Here is a 16366-nt window from a genome sequence, read left to right on the forward strand (position 1 = left end):
AACTATGGTCCATGTTACCCTTACTAAGAAACTGATAGTCAGGTGAGACTTTGTGCTGCTTTTGAGATTTCAGCTTCGTGACTCTGAAGAAAGAAAAGAGGAAAGGAGCAAGTGGAGAGGAAAGGTTTGGAGATAGGAGTAAGCCGTATTGCAGGGATGCAATAAAAACCTAAGGAAGGGAATGTAAAGTAGAACAGAATTGAGTACAAGCAGGATGTCAGAGTTAGTTAATTACTATTAGGAAGGAACAGGATTAATGATAGGGTATTTATGGCAGTGTAATCACTGGTGTCTACTGAAATTCTTCACCACCCACTGCTCAATACCCACCAGAAGAAAGTTTGGGAAAGTCTGTTGGTCTGGTAAAGAAATTGAAGGAGTTGGGTGTTTGCCTGGTCAGGAATCTGTGCTACTCCCTAACAAGAGAGACATTATGCTGGGGAACAGCTTCAATGGTGTCAGGTATCCCAACATCATTGTACAGTCCCAAGAATAAAGGGTTAAAGAACAGAACCAGTCTCAAGTTTGAAAAGCCGGAAAACCGGAAAAGTTTGAAAACCGGGAGAAAGCAGAGGCAGGGAGGTGGGAGAGGAGGCTCCAGGTGCTGCCTGGGTGAGGGACAAGGGCCTGGCAAGCTTCTTTCCCTGTCTGATACCTCCTTTCACATGCATGCAGGGAACCAAAGCGATCTGCACTCCACCTACCCCCAGAGAGGGCTGGGGAAGCACTTCCAGCTCTCTCCCCTGCTGCCCAGGCTCTCACCCTTCCCCTCAGCCTTTTCCCCCAGCTAACCCAATGATAACAGAATTCCTTTAGAAGCCCCTGCTCGAGGCGTTCCTGCCACCCCGCACACTGTCAGGAGCTTTCCTCGCAGGCCAGCGGGGAGCTTGGAGCAGCTGAGGCTGCAGGGGCAGGCCGAGTACGGGCTTAACGTGCTCAGCAGCTCCAGCCTGGAGTTCTCTTGGGTGTCCTAATTGAAACAGGAGCTGGGGGGATTCCTGCCCACCCACCACAAGCTGTCCCCCCGCAGCAGGAAAAGCCCGGGCAGTGGGCTCGATGGGGATGGACCTTGATGCACAGGACCCAGAGCAGCCAGCGCCTCAAGTCTCCTCGTGCCCAGAGACAAGCCCTGGTGCTCCCTTGCAGGATGCCAATGGCTTGGGAGATTTCTCCTCCAAGGCCTTAGACTGTCACAGCCTCCGGGAGCTTACGTTTGAAGCCTTGGGGAGATCTTTTCTCACTGGGACCTGTGGCACGATGGGGAAGAGCGGTACCTGGATGCACAGAGAGTCTGATGGTTGTGCAGGAGCCGTTCTTTAAGGGGTGCTTGCCTTCCTGCAGCACCTTCCTTCTGTCACAGGCAGGCACGTTTATCAGGCTGATGGTATCACGGAGAAGTGCATCCTTCACCTCGCGGTCCAGGCGAGAGTCTGTGGTGAAGCTGGGAGAGTGGTTCACCTGCCAAAACAAGGAGCTAATTCACACCCCCGCTCCCAGCAAGCACTGCCAGCAGCCAGCCCCAGCCCCAGCCATACCCCACACTTTCTGATGAAGTCGGACGGCCGCTCAGACCCCACAGCCCGCAGGACTGGGGGTGTGGAGAAGCTGTTGGTATTCGGGGAACTCTTACAGGTCAAGGAGGCCTTGGGTTCAGGGCACTCCCTGCTCTTGGAGAGGGTGTTAGGGAAATGGACATGGACACCCTCCAGTCCTGCTTAGCGTACAGCAGCTTGCCTGGCTACTGGACTTCACAGCACAATGGTTTTGGGACCCAGGTGACCCTTCTAAAGCAGATCAGCTCTGTTCAGCCCACTGCCCCTTGCTGTGCAGCCTCCCCCAGTCCAGCCAAGTCTCGGCTCTCCACTGCTTCCAGACCTGCTTCAGCCCAGCAGGAGATTCCCCCCTCACCTCCAGCAGCCATGGCTTCAACTCTCTGTCCAGTAAAATGTCGAAGCCCAGGATCTCAAAGCAGGCACTGCCAGTCACGTGCTGGGGAAAGCAACTGTGGTACTGGTGCTTCACAATGGGCTGAGCTGAGATCAGCGTCTTGATAACAAGATCTTCAATATATTCTCAGAGGTTGGCCATGTTGAAGTTGTTTTCTCTCATCCAGGGAAACAGGGTGGACAGTTTCCTGTGTGCAGGACAGAAGACACTAAGAACTGCCCTGTGATACCACATTCGACCTGAGAAAGGCCCTGGCAAACAGGGCTCCCAAAGGCAGCCTTCCTGCAGGTCGTGCCCCAGGTATTGCAGCATCCACACCAGACCGTACCTCTTGCTGCCTTTCACGTCATCCCAGACAGTTTTCACTGCGTCTGTTGATGGCATAATTGGTCAAATGCATGCAGGTGTCATCCTGAGAGAGGATACGTGAGAGGCTTTCATTTACAATTAGCTACAGGACACCAACACAAACATCTCATAGACACACCTGAAATACTTTCTGGGAGGAGGTGGAAAAGGTACAGAGGGTGAAAAGAATGAGAAAGAAGCAAGCTGCATGCTATGAAAGCCACCAGATGTGCCTTTTCTACTGGGTTCCTGGTGCTGCTGGGGTCGATGTACCTCTTGGTGGCAAAGCGGGCCAGACCCTCCTTGTAGATAAAAATCCTCAGTGGGTCACAAGAGGTGACCAGCACATAAAAACGAAGGTCAAATTTGAAGCCATCAATGAGGAAAGGCTGTGAGAAAAAAAGGCAGGAGGGACGTGAGAAAAGCCAAGGCTGCGAGGCGGCTGCTGGCTGCCCTGCACGAGGCTGGCTGCTCTGTCTCACTGCTTGTGCCGCTCCCCGGCCCCTCAGCAGTGAGGAGAAAGGCAAGCTTTCGCCAGGCCTTTGCTGAGCTGCGGCCACCTCTGTGCCCCTGGCAGGTCCAGGAAGGTGCAGGGAGAGGACACAAGGAGGATGTGGGGTGCTGGAGGAGCTGCGAGGTTGCACACCCCCAGCTCTAGTTTGAGATCGTCCCCGTTACCTTAGAGATGTACTGCTGACAGATCATACGCTTGTCGTGTTTGATCTCCTTTGGGTTACGTGTTATGAAGATGCCTTTTCCCTGGCAGCCACTGGGAGGCTTGCAGATGAACATTCTGGTTTTCCTCTTGTCTCTGTAGGCCTGGAAATCTCCATAGCTGTGGGAGGAAGCAGGGGCTGTTAAGACCTTCCACCCAAAAGCCGATTCACACTCCTCCCACACTGAACCCCCTCATCTACAGCATGAGGAACCAGGAGCTCAAGGATGCCTTGAGCCAACTGACGAGACATTGCTCAGCAGTTACACGCTGCCGGCCTTCCTAGGCAAGTGCCTCCCCGTGTGGGGTTGAATATACCCAGTCTGTCTTTCCTTCTTCTTTTGATGTTCCCTTTTCCAGGCTGTGGTAATGGAAAGAAATGGATCATCTCCTCCTACGTCAGGAGCCACCCGTCTTGTTCTTCCCGGTGAATTTGTGTGGGAGAGGAGCCAGGCCTCTCTGAATTGAAGCAAAAGAAATGAGCACGCAGCAACTTCTTTGCCTGGGCCAGGCAGGTCAGGAAAGAATGGGAACTGGGAGCAGCTGGGCTGCAGCAGCTCAAGGCCAGCTACTCTGTCCCTTGGGAAGCAGAAGCAGCCAGAGGACTGCCAGGGTTGGGGATCTTGTGCTGGCCGGGGGGAGCGGGGCATGGCACAGAAGGACTTGCAGACCCCTCCCCATCCTCTGGGGAGGACAACAGGGAACACAGAGTGCCACTGACCTGATTTTCCTTGGTCCATGGATGCCCCAGTCTCTGTGGCTGAATGCCCCTGTCTGCCACCCAGGAGCTTCTGTGCCCTTCAGAGGCTCTCTGGGGAGGGACCAGAGCTCTGCCTTGGGCACTGCCCAGACTGCCCTCTGCTGGGGAGAGAGAAGAGGAAGGTGAAGAGTTTGGTGGGAGGTGGATTGGGCTGGAAAGTACCCAGGGAAAAAAAAAACCCGTCCATATGTCATGGATTTGGTGTCATGGTTTTAAACTCAGCTGGCAACTAAGCACCAGGCAGCAGCTCACTAACTCTCCCCTGCTGTGATATGGGGAGGATTCAAAGGGTAAAAAAGAGAAAGAACCTCATGGGATGAGAGAAAAACAGTTTCATAAGCAAAAAGCAATTTTTAAAAGGGAAGAGTAAAAAAGTCCAAACAACCCCCAGCAAAGAGGGAGGAAAATGAATCCCATGAAAAACAAGCAATGTGAAAGAAAACAATTGTTCTGCACCATCCAGACCCTGGACATGGCAGGAGCAATCCCTCGTGCATCTGGCACTGCAATAAGGAATGCCTGCTGCTCAGCCCTCCCATGGGAGCGAGAGGTTTTATACCCATTTCAGTGACATCAGGACCATTCCACATCTGTCCCGTGCAGGCGCTTGGGAGACGAGGGGATGGGAGCAACCACGGTGGGCAGAGAGCGGGGCAGCGTCTAGGGAGAGGGGGTGCTTCCTGCCCGGGGGTGCAGGCAGAGTGCAGGCAGGGTGCAGGCAGGGTGTAGGCAAGGTGCAGGCAGCAGCCCCCTGCCTGGAGAGCCTATGAATTCCTGTGGGGGGGCGGCTGTGCTGCACTAGGACCCTGATTGGGCTCAGCCACAGCCGCCATCCCCAGCCAGGAGCTTTGGGTGGTCAGTGAGCACCTGAGGGGAAAAAGGCTGAATCGGGGGGCCCTTGGCCACCTTCCCTACCGATCAGGCTGGCACAGTGCAAGGGACTCCTGTTCCCCACACGGGTGGCAGAGGAGGTGGGGAGCTCCTGGACTTCAGTGTAGCTGGAGATGTCGTTGTCTGAGACCGTGCTGGCTGGGGATACCGGGGGACATCTGCCCATGTGTGAGGACACACTGCGGGCTTCACCTGCAAGAGCAGAGTTATTTGTTGGGGGGACAGGCAGAACCCAGCAGCTCTCCTGCTCAACTCGTGGAACCTCCTCGATGGGGTCGCTCAGGGCCAGCAGCAGGGAGCGTGGTACTCACAGTCTGCAGCCTTGATTCCCCAGCCAGGGAGCCGCTGGCCTCTCGCCTGCTGCAATTTGCTGCGCTCATGGCAGGGGATGTGATGTCCCTGAATGGAGAGGCAGCCTGTGGCAGCAGGATCCAAGCCCGGTGTGGCTGGCAGCTCAGCGTTGGCTCTGGGCTTGGGCATGCACTGCTTTGCTGAAGTCTGGATGTGAGCTCGTGGGAGCAAGGGCAGGCTGAGTGTCAGCGCCTGGTGGGTGCTGTGACCCTTATGTTCATCACACGGAAACTCCACCTCGGAGGTGAGAAAGCAGCAGCAGCTCAGTTCCACAGGCCTTGGCACGAGGCGGGAAGGAAAAGTCATCTCTGGTCGCCCACAGGTGCTCGCTAAAGCCTGGCCCTGCGCCTTCCCCTGGGTGCAAACCACAGTCAGCACCCTCCACTCAAATGCTCTGAGGGGTCACAGCAGCTGCCCGCCTCATCTGCCTGCAGCACTGGGCTGAGCCAGAGCAGCAGTGCCAGGCTCAGCAAGGAAGGCTCTGTCACAGCCAAAGATAAACATTCGCTCTGAAAAAATATCCCCTGGAGTTTAGGCAGAGCTTGGGCACATGCACTGCCTTTGCCTCAGGATGTCTGTGGTGGGCTCATCCCCACCCCTGTTGCATCCTGGTGCAAGACAGAAGGCAAGACATGTGGGGAGAGCCATTGTTTGCAGCCCAGACTTCACCAAGAGCCTTTGTTTGCCCAGGCTTCCCTTCAGTCCCCCAAAGTCCAGGAACTGGAACAAAACCCACAGATCCAGACACTATGTGGGATCTCGTTGAACTGGGCCAAGCCAGGGCTGCTCGATGCCTGCGCGTCATTGCTCACGACCCACCCACGAATGGCTCTCCTGTGCCGGCCTCGCAGTGTCGGCCTTCCCTTACCTGGCCTTTGGGGACAATGGTGCTGAATCTCTGGGTGTCGGCTGGTCCCTTGGCTGTGGGGAGCAGCTGAGAGAGCTGATCCACAATGCCCCGGCATTGGATAAGGTTCTCTCGCTGCAGAAGAGCCTCCCTTCTTTCATTCTCTTCCTTTTCCACAAGGTCCTGGGGCTGCACAGAGTTGTACTGCATGGGCTGGACCTTTGGAAAGACAGACACGAGTTCCAGCAAACTGGAAGCCCTTGTGATGCCTGAGACACCAAGCCACTGGCTGCTCCCAGCCCTAAGGAGAATGACAGACTTGGGGCTGGAGCTGGGACAAGATCCCGGTGGGAGTCCCAACAGCCACGGGATGGGACAGCCTGGTGCTTGCAAGGGCCTCCCAGCACAAGCTGTCAGCTCTCCCGACATCAGGAAGGGGAGTCAAACCTTGGAGCTCCCTTCCCTGGTAGTCACCCATGGCCAGCACAGCCCTGTTCCACCTTACTGCCTTTGAGGGCCTCATGACCACCACTGCCAAGAGCAAGGTACCTTTATGTTCCCTGCGCTGCTGCGCCTCTTGGTGAGGAGGGTGGTGTGAGCTGTGGGCTTGGGATGGATCTGGGATTTGTCCCCAGCTGACACTCCTTGTAGGTGCTCTTTCCTCTCCATTTTCTTCTTACTGGTGAGAGCCTCCAGCTTTTCTTTTCTCAGTCGAATTTCCTCCAGCTGCTGCCTGCCGGAGAGCAGGAGTCTCAGTCACCAGGTCAAGAGGAGCTGTAAGAACAAAAGGCGATTACGAGTCTGGACTGAACAGACCCGAAGAGAAGGGTGCAGGGAGATGGGCCAGGAGGACGTGGAAAAGAGACTCGCACGGTGTGAGAAACCCCCTTGAATTCGGCCATGGCCACCAGAAGGGTCGAGGATGCCTGTGCCACAGCACAGGCCCAGAAGTCAATGGAATAGGGCATCTGCCTCTCCAGAGGACGCACTCCTGCAGACTCCTTCCCTTCCAGCGCTCACCAGCTTAGGTGCATCTGTTGAGCAGCAGAGCTGCTCCCAAGAAGGGCTCAGAAGCCAGGGGTCTCTGTGCCAGCCCTGTGAGGAGTGGGTTCTCCACAGGGGCAGCGTACCTGGCACACTCCTCCCTTGCTGTGGATGAGGCCGTTTCCCGGAAGAGGGAGATGCTCTGCTTGAAGAACGGCTCGTACTTCTCTGTCCCACACGCCGGGTAAATGCGCCGGAAACCGCACAGGTGCGAGTTCTTATACTGCTCTGCCTCCTCCAGCCAGGCAGCCTGGTTGCTCTCCAGCTCCTCACGTCTGCAAACCGGGAGAAAGCAGAGGCAGGGAGGTGGGAGAGGAGGCTCCAGGTGCTGGCTGGGTGAGGGACAAGGGCCTGGCAAGCTTCTTTCCCCATCTGATACCTCCTTTCACATGCATGCAGGGAAACAACGCGATATGTGCTCCACCTACCCCCAGAGAGGGCTGGGGAAGCACTTCCAGCTCTCTCCCCTGCTGCCCAGGCTCTCGCCCTGCCCCTCAGCCTTTTCCCCCAGCTAACCCAATGATAACAGAATTCCTTTAGAAGCCCCTGCTCGAGGCGTTCCTGCCACCCCGCACGCTGTCAGGAGCTTTCCTCGCAGGCCAGCGGGGACCTTGCAGCAGCTGAGGCTGCAGGGGCAGGCCGAGTACGGGGTGAACATGCTCAGCAGCTCCAGCCTGGAGTTCTCTTGGGTGTCCTAATTGAAACAGGAGCTGGAGGGGTTCCTGCCCACCCACCGCCCCCTGCCCCCCCGTAGCAGGAAAAGCCCGGGCAGTGGGCTCGATGGGGATGGACCTCGATGCACAGGACCCAGAGCACCCAGCGCCTCAAGTCTCCTCCTGCCCAGAGACAAGCCCTGGCGCTTCCTTGCAGGATGCCAATGGCTTGGGAGATTTCTCCTCTGAGGCCTTAGAGTGCCACAGCCTCCTCTGGATTCATGGAGAGTCTGATGGTTGTGCAGGAGCCAATGCTATACGTGCTGCTTGTCTTCCTCCAGCACCTTCCTTCTGTCACAGGCAGGCACGTTTATCAGGCTGATGTTATTGCGGAGAAGTGCATCCTTCACCTCCCGTTCCAGGTGAGAGTCTGTGGCGAAGCTGGGAGAGTGGTTCACCTGACAAAGCAAGGAGCTAATTCACACCCCAGCTCCCAGCAAGTTCTGCCAGCTGCCAGCCCCAGCCCCAGCCCCAGTCCCAGCCCTACCACACACTTTCCGATGAAGTCGGTCGGCCGCTCAGACCCCACAGCCCGCAGGACTGGGGGTGTGGAGCAGCTCTCGGGATTCGGGATGCTCTTACAGGTCAAGGAGGCCTTGGGCTCAGGGCTCTCCCTGCTATTGGAGAGGGTGTCCAGGGAATGGACAGGGACACCCTCCTGTCCCTCTTAGCCTACAGCAGGGCTAGATGCGGAAGGCTCCTGCTTTCCTGACAGGACATCTCTGAGGCTGAAAGCCGGCACTCAGCTGGGCAGCCTGAGAGCCATGGCCCTGTGCATGGGGCTGTGAGAAGCCCAGGGCTTGGAGAAGTGCTCCCCTGGGCTATTCCTGGGCCCTGAAGTGCCACTCCAGCCCAGGCACACAGGCCCGAAGGAAGCTGCCCCAGGGCAGGGGGACACAGGGACAGCTCTAAGGACAAAGGTTTCTCACGGCTCCCGGCCCCATCAGTTGCCTGGAAAATACCCGTGGCAGCAGCTGCAAACATCACCACCCTGTCCCACACCATGTCAGTGACCAATGGCCCCTCCTGAAGCAGCTCAACCTTGATATCATTTGCAGGGAGGAGCAACAGCATCCCTGCTTGCCCATCGCAAGGCAAGCTCCTTGCCCAGGGTAACAGCAGCCACGAAACTTGTGCCTCCCCACGGGGCGTCTGCCACCTCCTGCCTGTGGAGTTGACCATGGCTCACCCAGCCTGACCCAGCCCCACGGCTCTCCCAGCCCGACCCCACCACGAGCTCAGTCCCACTGTCACCCAGAGGGGCAGTGGGTTCTGCTGCCAGGACTGGCTGCTGCCCTCACCTGCCACATCCCTACTTCCCGGGATCGGCATGGAGCAGCCCCGAGCCCCTGGGGTCGCAGGGCCACCAGCTGAAGGATAAAGAGGCAGGTGGGGGCTGTGGCCCTTCCTGCCTGAATAATGTTTCTGCTGCTGCTGCTGCACAGCACTACATACCATGGCAGGGTGACATCACCACCCTGTCCCGCACCATCCCAATGACTAATGGCCCCTCCTGAAGCAGCTCAACCTTGACATCATCTGCATGGAGAAGGAAAAGAATCCCTGCAAATGAAGGCCAAATTTGGGTGCAAGATTGGGGCTCTAGAGTGTCCCCGACGTCTGGAGGCAATGCCTTGCTTCTCTCAGCCCTTTCCAAGGAGTGGGAAATGGCTGCTGAGCAATGAAGTTGGGTCTGGCTGCTGCCTTCTCCTCCCAGGGATAATCTCTGTTGGGCACTCGAGCCCCCCAAGCCAGAACTAGTCCTGGCCAGCTGGAAGATGGGTCTGTGCACCACAAACATCTCCTCTGTGCCGCAGGGCGAAGCTTTGCAAAAGACACTTCTCTTTCTTCAGCACCCTCACACCTCCCTTGGCTAGAGGAGATCCTGGGGTTTTTAACACAGGGATCGTCCCCTGGGCTGACTCCCAGGAACTGTCCTTGGCATGACCCCAGGGTAACCCTGATCCCTCTGCTTGTTCTCCCCACTCTGACCATAGGGAAGGGTGGAAACTGGTGGGGTGTGAGCCCTTTCTCAGAATGGACCTGGACATTGTTTCTCTGCTGCTTGGCCAAGAAGCTGCTCTGGGCACACAGGGTTCTCCCAGGGAGCTGCCATGGTTGTCAGAGAGTGATCGCTCCTTGGGCCAAGCTCTCAGGAGCACTGAACCCCACAGGGAGAGGGTCCCCGGGATACCAGCCCACCCTGTCCAGCTCCAGCTGCCTCAAGATTACAGGGCAATTATGTGTCCAGTTACAGACACGGCCTCCCAGGCAGCCACGATCTCTGCAAAGCCAAGAAAAGGGGCCTCAGAGGGTACCAGGGTTCCCGATCTGGTGGGAGCAGGTCCACCCCTGGTGCTCTGTGGCTGCCAGGCAGCGTTTCAGGATGATGACGATGGTTGCTGCAGTTGGCTCCATCTCTCAGAGGAGCTGGGGTCGGTTGTCCCTCTGTCCAGCTGCGAGGTGCAGCTGGCAGTGTGGGACCAGGCTCCTGAAGCTGCAGCCAGGTGCCTGTGGAGACAGGAGGCTGCCGAGGCCCTGCCATGGCTGCGGTGCTGGGTGCTGCAGGGTGCCGTTCAGCGCTGGTTGTGCTGTGGGACGCAGGCACTTGGCTGTACGTGGAGTTGTGTCCCCTGTTTGGAGGCCCACAGGTCCTTCTTGCCTGTCAAACCACCCCAGAGGGATGCAGGCTGTCACCCAGGGCCCTTCTGCAGGCCTCTCCCAAGGGCTGCTCTCTGCCCTCGTCACCCAGAAAGGCCCAGCCTTGGACCTGCTCCCATGGCCGCATGGCTAGTGATTGCCCAGCTCTCTGGTCTGCCCAGGTCTCTCTTTGAGGTATAAAAACCTCATTTTGGGGGTCCAAGGGCTCACAGAGACGTTCCAAGCCGCAATTTAAGGTGACAGGACTCCCCTCCTTAGGAGCCCAGACCATCCCTTTGAAGGCCTCGAGCCTGCCCACCCACCACCTCCACGTGAGAGTACAGAGCCTCCTTCTCTGGCTCCAACATGTCGCTTTTAGCAATCATTGCCCAGTTTTGAAGATTCAGCACAGAGTTTTGTGTGCCCAAAGCCTGGTTTTAGGGTGCAAATTCCTCACGCAGGGAAAATGGCCTCATTTGTTTCATGCTCAAAGCCTTGTTTTCAGACTCCAAAAGCCTGGTTTAGGCTGCAAAGCATCTCTTCGGGGCTCCAAACCTGGTTTCGGGATGGAAAGCCATATTTTCATTCCTAGAGCTCCACTGTTAGCACCTAAAGTCCTGTTCTGAAGGCCAAACCCCTGCTTTTGAGGGTCCAGACTCTCCTGTGTGGGGCCCAAAGCCCTCTTTTCCAGCTCTAAGCCTCCTTGTAGATCCCCAGGCCCTCTAATATGGACCAAAGCTTCATTTGGGCAAGGAGGGGCAAGAGGCAGCTGAGGGGCCTGGAAGAGAAATGTTGTGAGGGGTGTCTGAGTGTTAGAAATGCCAATGGTCCTAAAGAAAGGACTTGAGGTACACACGTTAGTGAAACAGTAATTTATTATACATTCTTGCAAGAGCTGGTACCTAACAAAGTAGGCACACCTTTGGGCAGAGTTTGTAGCACTTTTATACCATATCCTCATTCAAAAATCATTAGGTTACCTCATACCCCTGTACATATTCGTAACCTGTCCCGCTTCATATTAAAATGAGTTCCAATAAGTGATTTCCATCAACTCCTCCCCACTGCGCCTGCGCACTGCCATTTGGTGGTGGTCATTGAGGGTCGTGGGGATGAAGTCAGATGGCTCCTCTTCCTCACCGTAAGTAACCTTCTGTCTTGCGCAGACTCAGTTACCCCTTGACTCCGATCCAGACTAGAAGTTTGGTTTCAGCAGGTTTTGTATACCTGCAAGGACAAGGGGGAGCTTGAACTAGTTACAATGAAATGCTTTGCCTGCATTTGTGACCAGTTAGTGACAAGCAAGGAATTCATCGAACAGAAAAGGAGGAGGGGGGTACTGGCACTTGTCAAAGAAGTCATTTGATAGCCACAGAGCACATAGTCCTTGAGTGTGTAATTTACTTAAAATATCGTGTTAGACTCAAACTTATGTCCCAATTGGTGTTTCTTCTTTATCAGCGAGGCAGAGTCCTTCAAGCGAGGCATTGTTTATGGGAGGTCACCACTGTGGCACTTTAAGCTATCCTTTAAGTGTTGGATGGCTTTACACGAGTCAAGACTGTTCATAGTGATCCTGCTTCCTGCTTCTCTCCCTGTCAGAAAAATGATGCTTGAACCTTGCACCACAGCCTTTGTTTCCAGTGACTTGAAGTACAGTGAGATCTAAACCAGGGAATGGGGGGAGCTGTGCACCTCTTCAAGGCTGGAAATAGTAATCAGTGGCAATTGGCAGCCTGGAAGAGATGCAGAGCTTGTAACAGTGCCTGCGTGGCTGAAACCGTGCTGCCAGACAGCACCCACACTGACATGGCTGCCAGGCAGCACCCCCACTGACATGGCTGCCAGACAGCACCCCCACTGACATGGCTGCCAGGCAGCACCCCCACTGACATGGCTGCCAGGCAGCACCCCCACTGACATGGCTGCCAGGCAGCACCCCCACTAACATGGCTGCCAGGCAGCACCCCCACTGACATGGCTGCCAGGCAGCACCCCCACTGACATGGCTGCCAGGCAGCACCCCCACTAACATGGCTGCCAGGCAGCACCCCCACTGACACGGCTGCCAGGCAGCACCCCCACTAACATGGCTGCCAGGCAGCACCCCCACTGACATGGCTGCCAGGCAGCACCCCCACTGACACGGCTGCCAGGCAGCACCCCCACTGACACGGCTGCCAGGCAGCACCCCCACTAAAATGGCTGCCAGGCAGCACCCCCACTGACATGGCTGCCAGGCAGCACCCCCACTAACATGGCTGCCAGAGCCCCTGTCTCGGGCTTTGCTGCTGCTCCTCGGGCTCTCACAGCTCCCCTCCCACCAGCACAAGGTGTCTCCTTTCCCGGGCGGCTCTTCCATTCCCCACAGGAGGGGGGAGTTCCTCCCCCACCAGCCTCTCCTCACCCCCGGCACCCCCTCTCCCTGCAGCCCCGCTCCCCCGCCCAGCCGGGGCTTTTGGTATCTGCCACAGCCTGGGCAGCAAGTCCCTGCCGGAGCCATCTGGCCTCGTGTGGAGTTGGCAGCCCCAGAGCTTCAGGCCCTCAGTCCCCGGTAAGTCCACCCCTCTTTTCCACCCCCTTTTCTTTGTGCTGGTCAATTCTGGTGCAGATTGGGCAGTGTGCCACCTGTCTGGAGGGTCTGAGCAAAGCATTTCCCTGCTCCCAGCCGATGGTGAGTTTGTTTCCCCAGTGCAGCTCTGAGCTGAGCTCTGACAGAGCAGCAGGCGCTTTCCTTACAGCCTGGTCACCCTGGAGTAAGATTGGAATCCTTTGTTAGAGTAAGGCTGGCATGGGTGGGAGTGGGACAGGGATGCCCTCTGTTTTGGAGAGGAAGCATGGGAAATGCCTTTGTCACTTGCACTTTACTTTGTGCTGCTTTGGGATGCGATGAGACAACATTGATTAGTGCTCGTTGCAGTAGCAATTGTCTCCTGCCCAGCAGGACAGACACAGCCTCTCTTAGCAGTCCTGCCTTATACCAGCTGATCAGCTGGCAGCCAAATGTGATTGGAACTTCATGTTTTGTCCCACCACTGAACACCGTCCGTCTGCCCTGTGATTCTGTGAGGGCTCAGGCTTTATTCCTGGGATGGTGCCCATGTGTGCCCGGCAGCCCTGTTTCAGAGGGAAGGAGAAGATGCAGGCAAGGGCAGCTCTGTACCCTTTTCTTTTGGTAGGGTAATATTTTTCATGAACGTAATTAATTAAAGTGAATAAGGGATTTCTAATTAATAAATAACTGTATAATTTATAATGAATATATTTGTAATTAAACAGTCCATTTTTAAATGCAAAGAGAAAGTAGCCACTCTTGGTTAGTTAGATAGAAAGTTCCCATTACCTATGGATACGTGGGAGCTGCTGCCCCATACCTTTCAATTCACTTCCACTTTTAGCTGCCAACAACAGAAACCATTGTTCCATGCTATTTCTCAGTTTCTCTTAACAGAGTCAAAGGCATAAGACATGTAAAGGTGATGTTACTGAGAAAAGGCTGGGCTTTTGTTTGCAAGTAGAACTGCAGAGAAACGCTGTCGATGCTGGTTCCTCTTCTTATTGCCTGATTTTAGAAAAAGTCATCTCAGATTGTCAGCCTTGATTTTTTGCAGCTTGTGTGTTTCTCATTCATTCAGTTTTACCTTCAGCATTTAAGAATGTACCTCCAAGCCTCATTGCTGAGTAGGCTGTAAAGGAGAAAAGACATTACAGAAACATCACCTGAATATCTTGTTGCATGCTGGGTAACCAAATATTATAGGGTCCCCATTGATTTTTAGTCTTTATCTGTTCTTGCTTGTAGTGTTTTGGTTGCTGGCTGATGTTATGTTTTTGTGTTTATTTTGGGGAAAAAAAGTCCCTTGAGAGTGGGATGTTTGTGCTGTGACCTTCTGCCTCAGGGATTCGTAGCGCTGTTAAAGGATGCTGTTAGCACAGCACATGTGTCACTGCAGCTCTGGGAACTTGATTCAGATGCAGCTTCTGCGGTGTGAAAAGCAGTTTCATTGCATGGTGGGTTTGACTTTTGGAGTTGCAGCTGGTACTTTGCATCTGCTAACTGACAGTCCTTTAACTTTGATGCAGTTTTGCTGTACCCACTGTTGCCTCTTTTTTCACTGGTCCTGCACAGGATACAGTCTGAATAGAGAAATGCTGCTCCAGGAGTGGGGACTCATTTGAACCCACTCCCACATTTTGAGGGTATGAACATACTGTTGCTATTAAACATGGGGGGGGGGGGGGGAATGTTTGTTAGCAAGGAGGGATGCAAGGGAGCTGGGGCTTTGCTGTGCTGTTCTCTGAGATCTGCAGGAGCCCTTAGTTTCTAATGAACGGTGCTTCCACTTCCATGTCCTTCCCCCTCTTTGAAAAGAATAAATTGTGTGTCATTTCATTGGGGGGGTGTGGGTGTGGTGTGGGTGTGTTTGGGGATTTCTTTAATTTTAAGAAATGTGATTCCTGTCATGTTCTTCTGTCTTGAAGTGCACACAGAATGTGACCTCACTGAAGTGAACAGGGAAAACGTTTGGAGCTGATAACCTGTGATGTCAGGGAAAGAAAAAATGCAGGAAAGGGTTTTCTTGAAGTTTCTGCAGAAAGCTTTCTTTGGGCAGGTGAAAGCTCAGCTGGTTCCCACCTATGTCTCTTGGCAGCCTTGCAGGTTCTTTAACCAGGATTTGTTATTAAGATTACTAAACAACTCCTGGGGTTGTGCAGCTAGAGATTTAGATGGTCTGAGAGACAAGGAAGGGCTTTGCTACTTTCTGGCTAAGGAGGATTTTCAAGGTCACCTCCTACTTGGGTTAATGCAACCTGGGAGCAAAAATAGGTCTGCCCATTTGTGGAAAAGTTCTCCTTAGTTCCTCCCCATTTTCTACCACTGATGGTTAGTTAGTAAAGGTCTGTTCTGAAACCCCAGTAGTGCTGCAGTAGCTTTGAAAGTCTCTGTCCTGGAATGGGCGAGGGGCAGGGACACTTGTTACAATCCTGTAAATTGAGCACATTTTCCCTTCCTCCTTTTGTCAGCAAATGAAGGAGGTTGAAGTTCAGCTGCAGGGTAGTAATTTAGGGTAGTGGGCAAGATCCCAAAAGGACTACAAAAGTACTTAAAGTTGTTTTATTCTTTCAAGTTGGCACTAGGCTAAGGGGAAATTTGATGAAGGGAATTTGAAGCCTTGAACAATAGAGCTGCAGCCTACCAAATAGGAAGTTAGGAAGAAAGGGGGGAATAAAAGGAGATCTAGACTAGACTGACATGGCAGCCAGTGCCCAGAACTCCACAGTGAGATCATGATTTTAGATTTCTTTCTCACTAATTGACAGCATTTGATTTGACCTCAGGTTCCTTATGTTCCAAAGCCTGCCTTGCAGTGTGCATTTGAGGGTTTGCATTTTGTTTGGTGCTTTTGGTCTGCTTACCCATCTTTGTGGAATGATTAGATAGTGTTTAAAACAAGTACTGTAGTTGTCACTCAAAATACTTAACTAACACCCAACCCCACAGAAGTACAGCTCTTCTTTACAAACATCTTCAAGCAAAGCTGTAAAACAGTTGCCTGTGCAGCTAAAATAGATCTGAACGTTTAGAATCAAGGGTCATTTGGAAGCAGTTGTGTTGCAGTAGAGAACTGCTCATCAAAACCTTCCTGTCTTTGGTGTCATCTCCTCAGAGACAGTCAGGTGACCCCAGTTCCCTTGTGAGTGGTGAATGAATTCTTATTTGTTGAAGAGAAGAAAGACTAAAATGAGTGTCATCAACACTTTATTAGAATGAATTGCCATGCTAATCATCTTTCTGTTTACCCTGCTTATGGGGTACTTAAATGCTTGGTTTGAACTTCATGTTTTGATCCTGAATTAGTTTTTACTGCTACCTGTTGAACTCAGAGAAAAGTCAGATGAGGTGGATGGTGTGTGTGGGTGTGGGTGTTGTGTGCAATAGCATCTCTGTAGAAGAGCAAAGAGGGGTGTAGACATCTGAGTGGCTGGAAATAAAGACAAGCACTGTTTGAAATCACATCGTGCCAGCCCGGTGAGGTTTCCATCAGGAACTGAAATGATGGTTTGTGGAATTGATCAGGTCAAGGGTTCTGGCAAGTGCATATGGCACT

The 16366-nt window shown here is 53.9% G+C and overlaps 2 protein-coding genes across 2 annotated transcripts in view; both read right to left on the reverse strand.

Annotated features, from left to right (window-relative positions):
• LOC311199735 (tubulin polyglutamylase ttll6-like) overlaps positions 1–2331 on the reverse strand; it is a gene marked incomplete at both ends in the record, with an annotated part of 274802 nt that extends 272471 nt beyond the window's left edge. The window contains 4 exon segments of the mRNA XM_084273870.1: positions 1275–1323; positions 1326–1458; positions 1909–2060; positions 2271–2331. Coding sequence (XP_084129996.1) covers positions 1275–1323; positions 1326–1458; positions 1909–2060; positions 2271–2331 — 395 coding nt within the window.
• Positions 2332–4940: 2609 nt separating this feature from the next.
• LOC311199736 (tubulin polyglutamylase TTLL13-like) overlaps positions 4941–16366 on the reverse strand; it is a gene marked incomplete at both ends in the record, with an annotated part of 125746 nt that continues 114320 nt past the window's right edge. Inside the window, 3 exons of the mRNA XM_084273871.1 lie at positions 4941–5366; positions 5881–6078; positions 6409–6592. Of these exons, the coding sequence (XP_084129997.1) occupies positions 4941–5366; positions 5881–6078; positions 6409–6592 (808 nt within the window). The remainder of the gene's footprint in view (positions 5367–5880; positions 6079–6408; positions 6593–16366) is intronic.

Source organism: Gallinula chloropus (genome assembly GCF_964237585.1).
Source record: "Gallinula chloropus genome assembly, chromosome: 21".
Lineage (NCBI taxonomy): Eukaryota > Metazoa > Chordata > Aves > Gruiformes > Rallidae > Gallinula > Gallinula chloropus.